Source organism: Bos mutus, chromosome 22, assembly GCF_027580195.1.
Source record: "Bos mutus isolate GX-2022 chromosome 22, NWIPB_WYAK_1.1, whole genome shotgun sequence".
Lineage (NCBI taxonomy): Eukaryota > Metazoa > Chordata > Mammalia > Artiodactyla > Bovidae > Bos > Bos mutus.
In genome coordinates, this window is record NC_091638.1 from 71782886 (window position 1) to 71801474 (window position 18589).

Sequence of the window (18589 nt, forward strand, 5' to 3'; positions counted from 1 at the left end):
ACCCCCCATGTCTGTTGGTTGCTGGGTTGGCCCAACCAAGTGCCACCCGCCCCGGGGATGAGGACTGAATGCAGGTGCGGCCGCCTCTGCAGCCATCCGGCGTGCAGTACTGTCATCCGAGGCTCCTAGGAAAAAGCTCTGCTGCCCAGGCCCACCCCAGCCCCCCAAGAAGGAGGCTCCCCAGGGATGCGGCCTGGGAATCTGCACTTTGCATGTCCCTGCTTTACACAAATAGACGTTGCTTCTGAAAATTCACCTCTCTCATTTTGGAAATCTCTTTATCCTCAGAACCCCAGAGAGTCACTTTCTAAAGAAATGCCGTGGTAAACTCTTTTGAGATGAGAACAATCTCCCTCATCTGTTTTGTAGCCCAGGTTTTTGTGTTGGTGTATTTCACAGGAGGCCCTCCTGTAGGGCTGATGGAAGGGTGGGAAGGAGGAGGAGGGAGCTGGGGTCCCGGGGCGCACCAGGGGAGGTAAAGCAGCCTGTGGTGAAGCTGGGGGTGGGGGCAGACCCAGGGCTGTGAGAAGAGGCTGGGGAGTGGGGTGCACACGGCTCTGGGGTTCAGGGGTTGTCCTGGCTCTGCCCCCTCTCCCTGTGTGATCCTGGTCAAGGCACTTGGCTTCCGCCTCGGCATCCTCACCACCAAGATGTGAACAGGAGAGGTGCCCCACCAACCCCACATGGTGACGGGGCAGGGATGGAGGCAGCTCTCCGTAGCTGGACCAGCCTTGGGCACAGGGAGGGGGCCTCCCAACCCACCAACCCCACATGGTGACGGGGCAGGGATGGAGGCAGCTCTCCGTAGCTGGACCGGCCTTGGGCACAGGCAGGGGGCCTCCCAACCCTGCTGGACTGTGGAGGGGGCTTCGGGGAAGCAGTATTCTCCCCAACGCTGCCTGCCTCTCCCCTGCCCCCAGCTCTCCCCAGGCTCCGAGGAGGACGAGGCCCACGAGGGCTGTAGCCGAGAGAACCTGGGCCGGATCCAGTTCAGCGTCGGCTACAACTTCCAAGAGTCCACGCTCACCGTGAAGATCATGAAGGCCCAGGAGCTGCCGGCCAAGGACTTCAGCGGCACCAGCGACCCCTTCGTCAAGATCTACCTGCTGCCAGACAAGAAGCACAAGCTGGAGACCAAGGTGAAGCGGAAGAACCTGAACCCCCACTGGAACGAGACCTTCCTCTTTGAAGGTGAGGCTGTGCCACCCCTGCCCCCAGAGTCCCCTCTTCCCCTAGGCTGTCCCCCGTACCGCCCAGCCACACACACACACACACAGATGACCACATGCACAAACACACTTGTACAGATACACACACGCACAGGCCCAGGAACTCGGCCCAGTCACCCCGATGCATTTCATGTCTGGCTGGGATGAGGTTACAGGGCTGAGTGAAGCCAGCATCACAGCCAGAGGGCAAGGAGGAAAGCTGGGCCACTGCCCGGACGCAGGACCCATCCTCAGCATGCAGGGAGGAGGGGAGGCAACCACAGGATCCAGAGGAGGAACACCTGCAGTGACCATAGCATAGAGGGTAAGAGCCCAGGCTGTGGCCCAGGCTGCCTGAGTTCAAATCTCAGCTCTGCTGCTTACTAGCTGTGTGGTCTGGGGCAAGTTCCTGAACCTCTCCGTGCCATGGTTTCCCCATCTGTAAAATTAAGATAATAGTGAGGGTTAAACAAATCAGCGAATTGTAAAAGCACTCACAACACCCAGAAAGCACTTTATATCAGTTTGTTAAACACCCTCTGGCAGGGTGACAGCCAGCGCACCCACTAAATAATTCCTTAAGGGTGAGCCAGTGGATATTTGTTTGTTTCTCCCCTCCTCAGTTCTGCATGGGGTCCTCAGCTCTGCATGAGGGCCGGTTTAGAGATGGCATAACCAGTGAGAGGCTTAGCTGTCTGCTGGTGTAGGTGGCCAACTGGTCGGGTGAAGTTTAAGGGCAGAGCCTCAATCCACTGATCCCTTCTGCAAACATTTACCCAGCATCAACTATGGGCTGGGCACTGTCCTGGGTACTGAGGGTACAGAAAAGAATGAGGCACCATTGTGACCCTTAAGGCATTCTTTGGAAAACACAGATGTGTAGATAGGTAAACCATGCATTTCATGGCAGATGTGCAAGAGTCCAATATAAACTCCTGTTGGTGACACTGAAAACCATTTCCCAGAAGCAGGATCATTCATGGTGGGTTTTGATGGATGAATAGGAGTTTGCCAGATAGGTGTTGAAGAGAGCTGACTCAAGTTCAGGGACTTCTTAGAGCCTTCAACCTTTCCAGAACACCTGTCCGCGTGCATTTCACCTAAACAGATGCCAAAGGTCACCTAGGGAATTCCCTGGAAGTCCAGTGGTTAGGACTCCATGCTTTCACTGGCAAGGACCTGGGTTCAATTCCTGGTTAGGGAACTAAGATCCCATAAACCGCATGGTGAGGCAAAAAAGTCACTTGAACAGGTGCCTGGGGTACTCCAAAGTGAGCAAGACATAGCCCATAGCACCCCCTCCCGCCCCCGATATGGGCCCCCTCTCAAGAATTCAGAAGCTGGGGGCTCAAGGGACAAAAAATTTCCTCTTCGAGTGCAGCTGCTCCTATCAGAGGCAACTCTGTGCTGCTGGCATCTCTGGTAGAAGGCACCAGAATCCCGCAGAACTCTTCCTCTCCCTTCATCTTCTCTACCAGCTGAACTAGGATCTTAAGTATTCTCTCTCCTCCCTGCTCACACCTTGGTTCAGGATCGCATCACCTGAGGCCTCCAGGCTGGCCCGCACCCCCTGCCCTCCCAGGTCAGCTCTTCCTCCTACTAAGCCTCCCAAAGCCCAGTGAGTGACTCAGGCTTCAGACCTTCCTCTGGCTCCCCAGTATCTTCCATCCTGTCCCAGCGCCTTCCCCTGGCTCTCCGCTCTGGCCTGAGGTCCTGTTCCAGCCCAGAACACTCCAGCTGTTCCATCAGGCCCTTTCACGGGCATTTGTTCAATGATTGATTCACTTAACAAATATTTAATCGAGTGCCTACTACGTGCCAGAAATGGTGTTAGACGCTGGGATCTGGTGGTGGCTGAGGACAGAGATGCCTTCCTGGAAATTCTAGCCTTCTGGGAAAGCCAGACTCAAGGAAACATAAATCTCTAGTGCAGCCTGTGATAAGTGCTGCGAAAGGAATGGGCTAGTGTATAAAACAGGGGATCTGAGCCCCTCTGGGACATCGGGAAAGAAAGCTGAGACCTGACGGAAGAGGATAAGCTGAGACACGGCGTGGTGGGGCCAAGGCAAGAAAAGCCAGGGTGGCTGGAGCCCAGTCATTGAGTGAAGAGCGGTCACGAGGTGAGCAGGGACAGGACAGCGGGCCAAATTAAAGCCGAGGCAGGGCACCCGGCTTTTATCCTAAGTGCACTGGGAGCCATTGAAAGGCTTTAAGCTGGAGAGTATCATGATGTGATTTCTATTTTTAAAAGCTCACTCTGGCTGCTGTGTTGAGAATGGGCTCTAGGAGAAAGCTCATGAGCAGGGAGGGCTGTTTGGAGACTCTTGTGAGTGTCTGGGCAAGAGGTGCCAGTGGCTCGGATGGCGAGGTGGCAGTGGAGATGGGGGTGGCTGCTGGTTTGTTGAGGAAGGACGGACGGACAGGCTGAAGCATTCGCGGGAGGCTAGGGCGAAAGTGGGGAACCTAAGACAGGAGTCTAGTGCTGTTTCTCCACCTTTGCTGTTTCCCCCGTCCTGTGTCCTCCTGGGCCTTGCTTTCTAGCAGTCGTGGCCATCTCAGGCAGGGCCACGTGCCCAGACTTGTCTCAGGATAATTGGCAGCGGCACGGCCGCCCAGAGGGCAAGGGGGGTCACTGCCCAGCCGCCAGGACAGACTCGTGATGAACAAGTGAATGAATCGTCTGCTCTTGATTAGCTGTGGGACTTTGGGCCCATAATTTAAGCCATCTGAGCCTCAGTCTCCTCATCTGTAAAATGGACACGATGCCGTCCACCTCGCAGAACTGTCGAGGGAGACAAATGAGACGGTCCTTGCTGACACTTCAGGGAGGTCTGAGTGCACACGTTCCTGCCCGGGAGCGCTGCCCTGCCGGGCTCCGTGTGACCGCTCTGTCCTGCTCTTTACCTGCACTGTCTGCCCCCCAGGTTTCCCCTACGAGAAAGTGGTGCAGAGGGTCCTCTACCTCCAGGTCCTGGACTATGACCGCTTCAGCCGCAATGACCCCATCGGGGAGGTGTCCATCCCCCTCAACAAGGTGGACCTGACCCAGATGCAGACCTTCTGGAAGGATCTGAAGCCATGCAGCGATGGGAGTGTAAGGCCCTACCTGCAGGTCCCCGGCTGGGCAGCTAACAGACCAGGTCCTGGTTGTTGTTCAGTCGCTAAGTCGTGTCTGACTCTTTGTAACCCCATGGCCTGCAGCCCGCCAGTCTTCCCTGTCCTTCACTATCTCCCAGAGTTTGCTCAAACTCATCTCATTGAGTCTGTGATGCTTTGCGACCCCATGGACTGTAGCCCACCAGGCTGTCCATGGAATTCCCCAGCCAAGAATACTGGAGTGGGTTGCCATTCCCTTCTCCGGGGGATCTTCCCCACCCAGGGATTGAACCTACACCTCCTGCATTGCAGGGGGATTCTTTACCATCTGAGTCACCAGGGAAGTTCAGATGGGGTCCTAGTCCCTCCTCAATAGCAAGGAATCAGGAGGGTTGTGGGCAGGGTGGGTAGGCGGGACCTGGCAGACCCGAGTTCCCACCACCCGGCTGGAGGCCAGTGCCAATGCTCAGCACCTGGGGAGGCTGGGCGGTGATAGAGAGCCTGGGGAGCAGGGCCCAGACCTTCCAGGTGAAGGGAAACCAGCTGTGCAGCTGTGACAGGCAGAGGGGGTGGGTAAGCACCCAGGTGCAAGGGGAGGGGTCCCCTGGTCCCCACGGCCCTCTTGTTCTCCCTCTCAGGGGAGCCGAGGTGAGCTGCTCCTGTCTCTCTGCTACAACCCCTCTGCCAACTCCATCATCGTGAACATCATCAAAGCCCGGAACCTCAAAGCCATGGACATCGGGGGCACGTCAGGTGCTGGCACCTCTCACAGCCGGAGGCAGATGGGCCAGGGAGCTTTGGGTGCACAGGAGTCATGCTGGATGTGAACAGCAGGGTCCTGGCTGTAGGCTTCACCCCCGACCCCCAGGCCCCACCTCCAGTCCCCACGCCTTTACCCTACAGCCCTGGTGGCAGCCTTGGGAATACCCTAAGGTTCAGCATCATCTTGAACTCTGCCCTGCTCAGGATCAGGAAGAAAGTGAACACGATGGTGGGGGGGGCCTTGGGTTCTAGCCCCAGCTCCGACACGTCTTCTCTGTGACCTCGAGTGAGACCTGAGCCTCTCAGTCTTCCCGTTTGTGTTCCCAGAAGAGCACTAGGCAATGGCTACAGTCCCTGGCAGCTCCTCCATCTGCTGATGCCCCAGGTCCCCCTGCCCTCCTTCTCCCTTGGGCTTTCCTCACCCCGCAGGGAAAGCGCACAGCCCTTCCTGCCCCAGCTTCCCCTCTCTGCTCCTCTGACCCTTCCCCCTGGTGTCCCCCAGACCCCTACGTGAAGGTGTGGCTGATGTACAAGGATAAGCGGGTGGAGAAGAAGAAGACAGTGACGATGAAGAGGAACCTTAACCCCATCTTCAATGAGTCCTTTGCCTTCGACATCCCTACAGAGAAGCTGAGGGAGACGACCATCATTATCACCGTCATGGACAAAGACAAGCTCAGCCGCAACGACGTCATTGGCAAGGTAGGGGGGTGTGGGGCAGCGCCTGGCAAGGATGTGTCCTTAAAAGGAGCTGCCGGGGTAGTGAGTGAGTGCAGGGCTGGACAGCAGGAGGGAGAGGGGGTCAGTCTGTCTGTCTCATCTGAAAAGGAGAGGATTGGTCGAGATTTGCCCCTCAGTGTCCTCCCATGGGTCCCTCAGTTCAGGGCAGACCTCTGGAAGAGCAGGGAAAGGAGGAAATGATGCGGAAAAGTGTCCCGGGCCCCAAAGGGGGTTTTCTGGGCAGGGCCCTCTGACAAGGTAAATCAGTGTCACCCTGGGTTCTGCCTGCAGAGGGTAGCAGCCTGGGGCCTGTGCTGAGAGCTGTAGTCAGGCTCTGAAGACTCTGCTCTTCAACAGCTGTAGGACCTTGCCTCTCTGAGCCTCAGCCTTCTCATTTGCAAAATGGAGCTATAATACCAACTCTACAGCACTTAGCAGGGTGTTGTAAGAACTGCCTGAGGCATGTGGACATTCTCCTTGCAGAAACTGACCTCTCTTCGTCATATATTAAGCGAAAGTCCATGCCTGGCCTTGAGTTTTTCCAGGATGCAATTCCGTACCATAAAGCCATCTCTTTTCTACTTTGAAATGTCTATTCCTTTGTTTGGCTATGGCTTAGCGTGGAGAATGTGGGCTTGAGAGTCACCCTGCCTAGATCCAGGGCCCAGTGCTGCCTCTTAACAGTCATAACGTTTATGAGCCTCGTTCTTCCTCTTGAAATGAGAGTAAACAAACCTAGCCTCACAGGGTGCTGGGAGGATTAAATAACACAGGCAAGGTGCTTAACACAGCATATGGAACATGTATGTTAGCTACGATCGTAATGGCTATTACTGAGAAGTTCCTAGTAAGGGCATGGGCGTCCAATTGGGAATGGAGGTTTGACCAGGAACAGTGCAGGAAGTCAGTTGATCAGGGAGGTACAGGGGAAGGGAAGATGCTCACTCACAGGAGCAAGTGAGGGGAGAACATGCGTCACCCAGGGGATGGCCCGGTATGAGGGAAATGGGAAGTGGCCTGGGCACCCACAGGGAAGAGGGCCAAGGTGGAGGCACCCCTCAGACAGATGGGAATGGAGAACCTAGCTATTGGGGGTGGGAGGGAAGCAGCTGGCCCCAAAGAGGAGACCTGGCCCTGCCTGCCATCCAGCAAGGCCCAGGGAGTATGTATGACTTGCTGACCTGTGGTCACAGGTAGGATGGGTCCCCAGGACAGCATCACCCACATCCCACTGGGACCATGAGTGTTGAGCCCTTCCTTGACCAGCTTAGTCTTTTCTCAGGCTTAGTCTTTCAGAGTTGAGTGAGCCCTACCTTCTGCTGGCTGAACCGAGGTGAAGGTGGATTTGTTCTCCCTTTGGCCCAGGTAGCTTAGGGAGCCCTATGCTCTGAGCTAACCACCAGTCACAAGGCTGAGGTTAGCCAGGGGATCACGTACACAGCCTCCCCTGCCCCGGGGCTATGAAGCTTCTCACATGAAAGCAGGTAGAATTAGGTTGATAGTATAAAGTCCACGGGGTCTCCAAGACTCGGGCACGACTGAGCAACTGAACAACAACAAACGAAGGCCCAAAGATCCAGATTTAAATCCCTCTGCACCACTCATAAATCCTGTGACTATGGGTACAGGATACCTCTCTGTACCTTACCTCTCTGTACCTTAGTTTCTCCATCTATAAAATGGGGATAATAACATACCTGCCTCACCGGTAAGGATTTGATGATCTAGGTATGCAAAGTCCCTAGCTCCGTGCCTGATAGGTAGTAAGTGCCTATGAAGTGTGGGAGTGTTTGTCAGTAAGGAGAGATAGACAGTGCCCAGCAGGTAGGGGAGGGAAGGGCGTGGGAGAATCCTGCCTCCATCCCCATCCATCTCCCACCACAAAACTGGCTGGGAGTTTAATTCAAAAGGGCCAGGCATGCCCAGGCTCCCGAGAGAAAGCACAAGGAAGATAGGTCAGGCTGGTGGGGGGGTTGCTGGGGATAGGAGGGGCTTCTGTAGGGTAGGTTGTCACTGCAGGCAGAGACCCCATTGGTCCCCACGATCACAAGCTAGGGTGTCACCGTGGACAGAGTGTCACCACCAGTGGGGGAAGGGACAGTGCCTCAGAGGGTGCCACTAACGCCTCCTCTTCCCTCTCTCCCCAGATCTACCTGTCCTGGAAGAGCGGGCCCGGGGAGGTGAAGCACTGGAAGGACATGATTGCCCGGCCCCGGCAGCCTGTGGCCCAGTGGCACCAGCTGAAGGCCTGAATGGGGCCAAGGGAGCCCCAGGGGGCCGAGAGCCGGGTCCCCATCACGCCCTCGCCACTTTATGCACAAGGCCCGGCCTGGCCCCCCCGGCCATGGGTGAGGGAAGGATCCTGAGGGCTCGGCCAGGGAGAGGTCCCAGGAACCAGTCGGGCCCTGCTTCTAGGAAGCACCAGCCCCATTCCCCACCAGTCCAGCTCTGGGGGAGGGGCTCTGGGAGCCATTTGCCTGCTTTGCCCCTTTCCTTCCTGACTTGCTGATACTCAAGAAGCGGGGAGGTGAGCTTGAGAGCCAGAGGGCAGATCCCTCCAGAGGCCCGCCAGGTGGGCACGGTCCCCCCCCCCCCGCCCCCGTTTTCTTTAAGGCAGAGCCTAGGAGTGGAGGAAGGCCGCCCCCTCCCCCGCCCCCAACGTGGGCCCAGGAGAGGGGATGTCGGAGGCGTTTGGCCCCGGCCTGGCCTGACCAAGAGAGAGGGAGGCCTGTTCCAGGGCAGTTTCAGGAGCCGGCTGGGCCCTGAATGCCGAGGATAGTATATAGCCTGCTCCGGGGTCCTGGAGCCGCAGCCCTGTGTACTTGTGTTGTGTCCACCGTGTGTGTGTAATGTGTGTGTGTGCGTGCACGTTTGGGGGTGGCAGCACGCACTCCCTGTGTCCCTGGGGCCCATGTACTGAAGGCGATGCAGAAAGGACTGGGTGGGCTAGAGGCTTGAGAAGTCAAGGCACAGAGCTAGGGGTTGGGAGAGGAGAGGCAGGTGAGGGGGTGAGGTGAGGCAGGGATGGAGGAAGAGGTGGCTGGGGAAAAGGGGCAGAGAGGAGCTGGGCTGAGACCTGGGCTCTGTCCTTCTCCTCCCGCCTCCCAGAGCTCTCCACTGCTCCCTCCCCAAAAATGTCATCTCTTGAGCATCGGCTCATGCCTTTTAGGCACCACTGTGTATATCACATTCCACCTCTGCTCCTTTCTGTCTCAGGGGTCCCAAGCCCCCACGAGCTCTCTTCCCCAACATCCTCAATCCAAAGACACCCTCCGCGTTCCCAGGTGTCACCTCCCAGCCACACTGGTAGCACTCACCACGCCTTCCAGCTTCCTTCCCCTTCCTCCTCTGTCTGCCGACCTCCCTCCCAAATTCTCCCTCTCCTCCATCCCACCCCGTCTCGGAGACTTGCCCTTTCATTCCATCGTGGTCTCTGTCCTTGCATCACTTGAGCAGCTCACGTTTCCCACCGCCCCTGGTCCCCTGGTTCAGGCGGAGGAAGCAGAGAGCATTCCCGGATCCTGTGAGCTTTGAGGTTGCCCTCCTCCCCCACAAAGAAACTGTGGTTTCCCTGCCTCCGCGGCTGCAGAGACCAAAACTAGCAGCTCCACGGAGAGGGAAGATTTCAAGATGATCCCTGCTTAAGCCCCCTCATCCCCACGTGGGTACCGGTGTTGATACAAGACAGCTGGCAAACGCCTTCGAATCCCGGGGTCCGCGCGCTTGCGCCTGACATTCCCGGCAGATGCCGCCAGGTGGCGCCAGCACACCACAATCTGTGGACGAGGCTTGAGACCACGGCTCTACCCCCAAATGGGTCTGACGCCCCAGGAAAGGAGACCCTGGAAAAGGTCCCCCACTTTGCACGGCAAAAGCATGGGCAGTTGGGAACCATGTTCCTTAAGTAGACTTCCCTTTGAGCTGAGCGTTCTGCTCACATTTTTGCCCATATCAAAAGTTTCTTACATAGACTCTCATGCCTTCACCCTTACCCCTGACCCCAAGGATCTGGAGGAATATCATACAAAGTAAGTGAATCATTTTGTAGAGTGAAGAGTGCTAACGTAAAGCAAGTAGTCATCCACATTCCTTGTAAATCCCAAATTTTCTATATGGTAGCTTTGCTTAAAATGGGGGTCTGCCCTCATGGCACGGCCCTTATCGGGCAGGCTGGGGAACCAACCCCCAGCGGGGAGGGAGGACAGCGGCTCCGGAGACAGTGGAAGCGAAGAAAGGTTGCTGTTGGAAGCTCTGAGAAGCGGAGGGGCTCTGCCAGCCTCCATCCCGCCCTCAAATCCTGTGCCCCTCCACCCCGAGGCCGGTGGGAGAGCAAGCCCCGCCCCGGGTCCCCTTGCCTGCTACAGAGCTCTCGGGAATTGGACCAACTAGCACTGAGTGGGCGGGGCAACTGCATCCCCGTTTTTCCGAGCCCCGCCCACGAAGCTCTTAGCCAATCACATGCAGAGAGCCTCACAGGGTCTTGCCTATTCCAAACCTGACCGCACCCAGGCGCAGCGATGAACCCTGCCTGGGGTTCTCCAACCCTCGACGTGCAGCCTAAGCTCTGGGACGCGGGGGTGGGGTGGCAAGCGGCGGGCCAAGGGCAAAGTGGGCTAGCAAGGTAAGAGGCGGGTGGTATGGGTGAGGGCGGAGGGAGGTCTAAGGCTTTAGGGAACAGAGAAAGGGGGAACTTGAGGGTGGAGGAAGGGCACTGCCCTGTCGCCATCCCAGGACCTTGGAAAGATCACCCACACTCCCAGGGCCTCAGTTTCCCCATCTGTAAAATGATGGTAATAATACTTCACCTACCTCATGGGGGAGGTTGTAAGGCCGCCGTCACCTGACCTGGGGGTGGAGGCAGGAGGATTCTGAAGGTGCTACCCGCGAGCAAAGTATTATTACCGCAGCCTGAAGGCAAGGCCCGCCTGCCCCTCCCCCCACAGAGCCTCCGGGGATAGCTGAGGCCGGCCTGGGCCCACCTATCTCTTCTCCACTGTGTTCCTGCACTCTTCTTGAGCGTCATCCACCATCTTTGTGGGCACCCTAGAGTTAGTTGTTAACTTGTTCAGGTATCCTTTCTTGTGACCATCACCCCACATAACTGCTGTATAAATTCCACCTGCCCCAGGACCCCGCACCTGCCCACTGGCGCTAGACGCCAGGGAAGGGACAAGGAAAACAGCCACACAAAAAGCCAAGGGGAGTCCCCAGAGTCCCCAGTCCTGCTGGGGCCCCAGGGGTGGGGATTGGTGGTTTCTGTTTGTATTGTGTTTGAGTCCTTGAGCGCAAGTGTTTTATTAAAAAAAAAAAACTACGACAAAAACCCACCGTCACAAAAAAAAAAAAATTGCAGCGAAGAGAAATGAAGAAAAACTGAAGAAAAAAAGAGGGAAAAAAAAATTTTTTTTTCCACCACATGCACCCTCTAAGCCAGCAAGATTTCCTCTTTGCAAAATCGTATTTTTGTGGGGATGGGCCCTGCTTTTTGTGGCAAGGCCCATTCTGATTAATAAAGGATCGTGAAAAAGTAGGGCCTTGGCTGTTTCCTCCGTGGGTCCTAGCCCTCCACTATCTCCCAGGGGAAGAGGAAGTGGGGGATGGGGATGGGTAGCCTGGGGCCAAGTCTCCCCTCACCTGTCACCTTTGGGATTCAGCTTCACTTGGTGAGGCCCTTTTAGCCTATCTTCAGGTTGAGGATATGAACCCACCAGCTACCCAGAAAGCCAGGAAGCAGCCATACTCCCTGGATCATGCCTAAAGCAAGGCTTATTGGGAGTGGAGTCTCCTTAGGGCTTACAGGGTGCCCCCTCTAGTTCACCCAGCCCAACACACCCTCCCCACAGTTCCCAGGGGACCCTCACCACCCTCCAAGGCAGGTGAGACAAACCAAAGGGAGAGCCTTCACCTTCCCCACCACCAATGTGAACTCTGACAGGGCCACTGTGGTTTCAGGCCAGTGTGTCCTCTCTGTGTTCCCTGTGGAGTTCTGGGTCTGTTGGCTGGACCTGAGCCTTCTCTCCACCCTTTTTCTGGTTTCATCCTTTAGTATTAGAAAAGTCTCAACTCAAAAGCGTCCCAGGCCAGTCCCGGCCTGAGGACCTAGGAAGCTGGGCCCCAGTAGACACAGAGGCCCCGGGGCAAGCTGTTTCCTTCCTCAGTTCTCTCCATCCACAGAAGAGCAATAACCATCCTTGCCCTTTCTCCTTCCCTCCCGCACACAGCCCGGGGAAACGAGGCTTGGCAGCTCTCCCGGTTCTTTCAGAAGGGAAGTGCTGCACCTGTATGGGTGCACAGGAAAGGAGAGCCCTCCACTGTCATGTGGCCACCTGCTGGCCCCTGTCCACTCCTATTAGAGGGGCCACCTCGCCTCTTGCTCCCCCGCACCGGGGGCTGGCAGCTTTCTCCTCACTCTGCACTAAGTACTCCCACCTGAAGCTGCCCGCCCTCTCCCCTTCTGCCCCATACTGACAATATGGTTTAAATGTCTCTGGTTCAGAGGTTGGAGGGAGCCCTAGGGTCAGGTAAGTAAGCCTCACAAGCAGTTCTGGCCAGGACTTCTGCTCAATCTGGAAAATCTAGGCTAAAAAGCAGGACAGCTCGGCCTGGCAGAAGTGACAGCCCCTTGCCGTGGGCTCCAAGCCTCCCTCCTCCTGCACTTCTGTCTTTCTCCTGCCTTCACTTCGTGGGGTTTCTCTTCATCCCTACCTGCAGAGACTCCCCTATCCTTCCCTGTGCCTGGGACCACTGCCCTCTGGTCTCTTTCTCCTGCCAGTCCCTCTTGGATTCCGCTGCTTTCTGGAAGGCCATCTCAGGCCACGTCCTGCTCTCCTCTCCCTCCCCCACAAAGACAACCAGAAGGACACGGCTTGAACATGCTGTATGCCCCAGCCCTTGGCTCCCCTGACCACCTGTCTCCCTTGAAGAAGCCCCGCTCCCTGTGTCTGAGTCTTGTGTGTATGTGTTGTGTCACCTTTAGCTTGTGAGCCCACCCTCGGGCAAGGACCCCTGTCTGAATACATGTTCTGCGTAGCACAGTCGGGTGTGCTAATAAATGTCCATTCTGAGAACAAGAGTGCCCAGGTGTCTTAAGGAAGCTTTGGGGCAATGGCTAAGCAAGCCCATGTGATGGCACTGGAAGCAAGGGAGGTGCTTCTGGGCAGGGCCCCCAGTTTCTGAGCACCCTGTTCTCCTGCTTTCTGAAGCGGGAAGAGGGGGATGGTGGTAATGAATTCAGGAATGCTGCTCTGCCAGCTGGGAGGGCTGGCTGTTGGGAGGCTCCAGGAGGAAGAAAGGCTATGATTCCCACTGACTCCATACCCAGACCTGACCACCAGCCACAGGCAGGTAGCATCTCCGGTGGTTCGGATTGAGCACTGGGTTAGGAGGCCTAACATACACTTATGGGCAAGTCACTTACCTCCCCGGGCCTGTTCTTTGCCCTGTTGCTGCCTCTGCTCTCATCTCATCACCATCCCCACAGCCTGCCTCTGCCCTGCATCCCTGGCACAAACACTGAACTCTTCCAGGGCTTCCCTGCCCTGTTCCCCCACAATCCACCCACCCCTGACTGTCCCCCCAACAACATGGGGAACTGCTGACCTGGCCATTGTTACAAGTGCCCCTATAAAAATCATCTCCCTTTCTCCCTTCTCCTCCAAGGCCAAGTGTTAAGTCACGGGCAGCTGGGGGCTGGGGAGCAGGTGGGCCAGTGGGGAGGGACCACCAGCCCTGATGGAGCCTCAACAGGGGGACCGTGGCACCTGAGGGTCTCTGGGAGGGACACAGTCAGCAGCCAAACCCCAGGCTCCTTTTCTTCCTTGAGAAGAAGGCAGCCTCTAGTCTTCCCCATTCTACAAGCACTTTGTGCATTTGGAGGCCTTCACTCTCCCAAGCTGACTCCTTCAGATCCATCCCTGGCTTCCTCCTGATCCGCAGGGCCAGCCCAGTGGCCAGCGAGCTGCTGGGCCAAGCCTGACCTTTGGGCCTTATATGACATTATCCTTGTTGCCATGGTGATGGTGGCCTGGCAGCATCTTCTCATGGGACATAGGCCTCCAGGCTTGAGGTTTTACAATTTTCTCTCTTTAAAAAAAAAAATATTTAACTCTTTCCACCCTGCCCCCCCTTAACAATGAGGAGAGAAAGTAATGACTGAGCTTAAAATAAAAAAAAAAAAAAACACAATTAAGAGGAAGAAACAGAGAGAGGAAAATGGAGCCAGGGAGATGGAAGGAGGGAAGAATAGTCACAGATGGGGAGGAACAGGGTCAGTACCAGTGAAAGAATAGAGAAAGGTCAGCCCAGCCTGAGATTCAAAAATATATTAAGAGTCAGGATATCTGAGAAGGAAGCTGGAGAAGACCGGGGAAGGGAGGCTGGGGGTTGGGGGCAGTGGCCGGGTGGCAGAAAGATACAGCCAGACAGAAGAGCAGTCTTGAGCAGCGAAAGCCATTTGTGACTGAAGACAAGCTCTCCTGCCCCAGACAGGATACAACAGTTGGCTGGGGCCACTGTGACGCAGAGCTGGGGCACATGGACAAGGGGCAGTGCCAGGGGCAGCCCAGAGTCCCCACAGCAACGGGACCCAGTGCTCCCAGGGCTTATAAATAAACAGACATGTGGGAAACGCACATTCTTTCTCCAAGAAATATAATTTATGTTTACAGCCAGTTTTTTTTTTTCTTTTTCTCTTCCTAAAGAAAACACCACCATGTGGGGCCCCCGCCCCAGACAGTGTCCCTGAGTGGCCCTGGCCCTGGGCCTTCCTCCCATTATTGCTTGGATGGGAAAGATCTGACCCTGGGAACTGCAGAGCAAAGCTTCATTCCTCACCCCCTGGAGGCTGTCCTGGTGACGGAGAGGAGGCACACAGGGCTCGTCCCCTGCCCCACGCCGTGCCAACCACCCTGACGCTGCCCATTTAAGGGAATGGAGAGTCCAGGCGGTGGCTACACAGGAGCAGCGGCCCAGAGCAGAGAGCCTCTCTCTTGGTGCAGGAGGCCCTGGAGGCACAGTGGCTTCTTTTCAAACCTGACAGCTGGAAGGCTCAGGCCGTGGGGAAGGGAGGGCCTGTTCTCTTTGCAGCAAGATTCCGCACACAAGCTGGGAGAAGAGAACAGAAGAAAAGGCAGGGGCAGAGACCTTGCCTTCTGGCTGACCCCCTATCCCCACCCCTTCCCCACAAAATTTAGGAGGCCTGGAGAGGGAGGTATGTACCATGAGCCCCGGTGGAGGGGCAAGGGCAGCTGTGGTGTTTGGTCCCCAATCCCCGGCTCCCACACCTGTCTGTCCAGGGCACAGGCTCCAGCTCCAAGCCCCCTGCCCCTGAGCCAGGCCTTCTTCTGTTCGCACTTCTGCCTCATGCAGGCATGTGGTCCACCCGAGAGGTAGTGGCTCCTGTGCCAGAAAGGGTGGACCTAGGAGATCCAAACTCCGGTTGGAGGTGGGGGCCTTGGGCATCCAGACTCAGCCGAGGAGATGATTCCGTGGTCAGTGGTGACCCTGGTTCCAGGAAGAAGCTGGTGCTTTTATTGTGTTGCCAGTGACTCTATCAGGGGCCAGAGGAGCTATAGGTGGAAAGAGCTGGGGCTTCTTGGCCTGACGACTGCCCAGGGACCAGCCGGGAGGCAGTCTTCTCATCACCCTGGAATGTCTGAAGATGGCTCCCAGGCCTGCCTGTCCCTGGCAGTGTGCCCAAACTGACCCCTCCTCTGCCCCCAAGTAGGGACCCACCGTTCCCACAACCTTCCCGGAGCCCCTCCTCCCAGACTGGCCAAAGCCCATCGTTCAGATCACAGGCTCAGGTGCCCAGTCCTGGAGCTGCTTCCAGGGCACGGAGGCTGTCGCCGGGGGCCCCCAGAGCCTGGGAGCTACCGCCCCCTATGAGCAGGTCTTCTTCCTCTTCATCATCAAAGACCCGCGCTGGGCGCCTGGGCGGCGGCCGGGGCGTGGGCTCGTCGCGCTCGGCCATGCGCTCGACGGCGCCCTCGCCCACAAGGAAGACTGTGTCGGCCACGCGGGGGGGGCCAGTGACCGGGTTGTGGTCGTAGGAGAAGACGCGCAGGGCGCGCAGCGGGTGCAGGTCGGGGAAGCCGCCCAGGCGGTTGCGGTCTAGGTCGAGGATGTGCAGGCGGCCCATGCGCAGCAACGCGGGCGGGAATTCCTCGAAGCGGTTGCCGTAGAGCCAGAGGCCGCGCAGGCCCGTCATGCGCGGCAGCTCCGCGGGCAGCGCGCGCAACCGGTTGTCGCCCATCTGCAGCGACTGCAGCGCCACCAGGCGCAACAACGGCCGCGGGAAGCGCCGCAGGAAGTTGCCCTCGATCCAGAGGCAGCGCAAGCTCTGCAGCTGCGCGAAGTCGGCGGGCAGCGCCAGCAGCCGGTTGCTGCCCAGGTAGAGGCGCGTGAGGCGCGGAAGGCGACACAGGCCGTCGGGCAGGCGCTCGAGTTTGTTGAAGTCGAGCGCCAGGATGCGCAGCTCGCGCAGCTCCTCGATCTCCTCGGGCAGCTCGCGCAGACCCGTGCCGCTCACGTACAGCTTCTGCAGGCGGCTCAGCGCGCACACGGCGCTGGGCAGCCGCCGCAGCCGCCTCCCGCTCAGCTCCAACTGCTGCTCGCCGTTGCGCAGTTGCTCCTCAGCGTCCGACGGCAGCTCGTCCGGCGTAGACTCGGCGATGCCCATGGTCACCAGCCCCGGGCGGGGCCGCCGCCGCCGCCGCCGCCGCCCGGCATCGCCCCGCCCTGGCGGCCCCTGGGCCTCCTAGACGGGGCCGAGGCCGCGCTGGCTCCGGGGCCCCCCGCCCCGGCCTGTCCCTGCTTCGGAAGGGAGGCCGTGCGGGGCGGGGAGGAGGCGCCCCCCTGGGGCCCCGCCGAGGCGCGCCGCGCCCGGCCGCCCGCCCTCCGGCCTCCGCCGCTCCCTCTGCTGGAGGCCGACTGGTTTGGGTTAGCGCGGATTCTTAGCTTGGAGACCCGTCGCCCTGGCAACCCCCGACGCGCGCGCGGCTGCCAATGAAGCGGAAGGAGGGCGGGGTGGGGCCAAGGTGCAGCTGAGTTGGGTCCTGGAGCCCCGGCCCGCGGCCCGCTTTCCCACCCGTCGGGCGCCGGAGACAGCACTAACCCAGGGAACCCAAGAACCGCGCCCCGCAAGCCTGGCTCCGTGCCAACACAAACCCGACGACTGACGCTGTCTACGCTTCCAGCCACAGCGAGCCGCTTCGTGTGCGGTTTGTAGGCGCCCAGAGCTGCAAGTCCGGGAAGGAAACAAGGACTGAGGAAATGCCGGCGCGCGACCCAAGACTCCGGACAAGTGGCTCTCCAGCAGGGACTGAGAGGCGAGGTCAATGCCCGCCAGCGTGCGTGTCCAGTCTTCCCGCTAGGGTCACATTAGGGGAGTAACTCAGAACAGTGCTCTTTCTGGGCTCTTTCAGGGTGGGTCGAGGATCTGCGGGGACCCAAGCTTGGCTCCGTACCTCTCCCCGCCCGGTACACCCTCAGCGCGCCGCAGGTTCCGGGTTAGTGCACTCACCCCTTCTGCCGAGTTCCTCCAGCTGTGCTTAAGGTCGGTGGGTAACTGCGGTGGACAGAGGACTGGAGCACACGAGCGCCTTTGAGCACCACAAACGGTGACCACACTCGTTCTGTAACGCTTCCTTTTGCACACGCTCTCACCAGCAGCCTTTTTGCCCCTGACTTCCCTCCTACTCCAAGCCCTCCTGCTAGAGCTGCCAGCAGAAACACTCCCTCTGGTTTATTGCCAGCCTGTCATGTGCCCAGCACTGTACTAAAAGCACTGCGTTGAATCCTTGCCACAAACCTATGAGGTAGGTACCCTCACTGCCCCGATTTTAAAGATGGAGAAACTGAGGCTCAGAGAGGTTTGACATGAGCTGGGTGACTTGCTTGGGGCTTCCCCGGTGGCTCAACTGTAAGAATTCGCCTGCAGTGCAGGGGATTCAGGAGACACAGGTTCGATCCCTGGGTCAGGAAGATCCCCTAGAGAAGGGCATGGCAACCCACTCCAGTATTCTTGCCTGGGAAATCCCATGGACAGAGGAGCCTGGTGGGCTACAGTCCATAGCGTCGCACAGAGTCAGACAGGACTGAAGTGACTTAGCATGCACACATGCACGGGTGACTTGTCCAAGGTCACCCCGCTGGCTAGTGGCTGGGATTTGAAACCAGGCAGGGGACTTTCCTGGCTGTCCAGTGGTTAAGGCTGGCGCTTCCATTGCAGGGAGCGCAGGTTCCATTCCTGATTGGGGAACTAAAATCCCGCATGCCTCACTGCTTGGCCAAAAATAATAATAAATAAAAATAAAACCAGGCAGACTGCCTCTCCAACTTGTTTTCTTAACCATGTGTGCGTGTGTGTGCTCAGTCGTGTCTGACTCTCTGCGACCCTATGGACTGTAGCCCGCCAGGCTCCTCTGTCCATAGGACTTCCCAGGCAAGAATACTGGAGTGGGTTGTCAATTCCTTCTCCAGGGTATCTTCCCAACCCAAGGGTCGAACCTATGTCTCTTACATCTCCTTCATTGGCAGGCAGGTTTTTACCACTAGTGCCACTTGGGAAGCCCCTCTTAGGTACTTATGGGATTAAGAATGCCTTTGTCATCAGAGTTAGAGGCTCTGCCATGAGAAAATTCATGGTCAGAAGTGGAGTCATTTCCATTTATTGGAGTAGTCTTAACCATGTTCCACTCCAATAAATGGAAATGACTCCACTTCTAACCATGAATTTTCTCATGGCAAAGCCTCTAATTCTGATGGTTATTAATCCCGTTAGAAAGATGAGGAAAGTGGCCCCA

General features: G+C 57.5%; 2 protein-coding genes across 10 annotated transcripts in view; one reads left to right on the plus strand and one right to left on the minus strand.

Annotated features, from left to right (window-relative positions):
• Positions 1–11344, plus strand: part of SYT7 (synaptotagmin 7) — a 63801-nt gene extending 52457 nt beyond the window's left edge. For 4 of the 9 annotated variants that reach the window (XM_070359039.1, XM_070359040.1, XM_070359042.1 and 1 more), the window contains 5 exons: positions 921–1191; positions 4133–4302; positions 4943–5057; positions 5569–5768; positions 7934–11344. In XM_070359039.1, the coding sequence (XP_070215140.1) occupies positions 921–1191; positions 4133–4302; positions 4943–5057; positions 5569–5768; positions 7934–8038 (861 nt within the window). In that variant the 3' untranslated portion in view covers positions 8039–11344. The remainder of the gene's footprint in view (positions 1–920; positions 1192–4132; positions 4303–4942; positions 5058–5568; positions 5769–7933) is intronic. The other 5 variants (XM_070359043.1, XM_070359045.1, XM_070359046.1 and 2 more) reach the window with 4 other exon arrangements.
• Positions 11345–14430: 3086 nt separating this feature from the next.
• On the minus strand, positions 14431–18069 carry LRRC10B (leucine rich repeat containing 10B). Its single transcript, XM_070360544.1, has one exon. The coding sequence runs from the start codon at positions 16462–16464 to the stop codon at positions 15586–15588; it is 879 nt and encodes a 292-aa protein (XP_070216645.1). The 5' UTR covers positions 16465–18069; the 3' UTR covers positions 14431–15585.
• Positions 18070–18589: the final 520 nt, after the last annotated feature.

Bases quoted from the DNA above. Each gene is read 5' to 3' on its own strand.
- LRRC10B (XM_070360544.1), bottom strand. From the start codon at position 16,464: ATGGGCATCGCCGAGTCTACGCCGGACGAGCTGCCGTCGGACGCTGAG.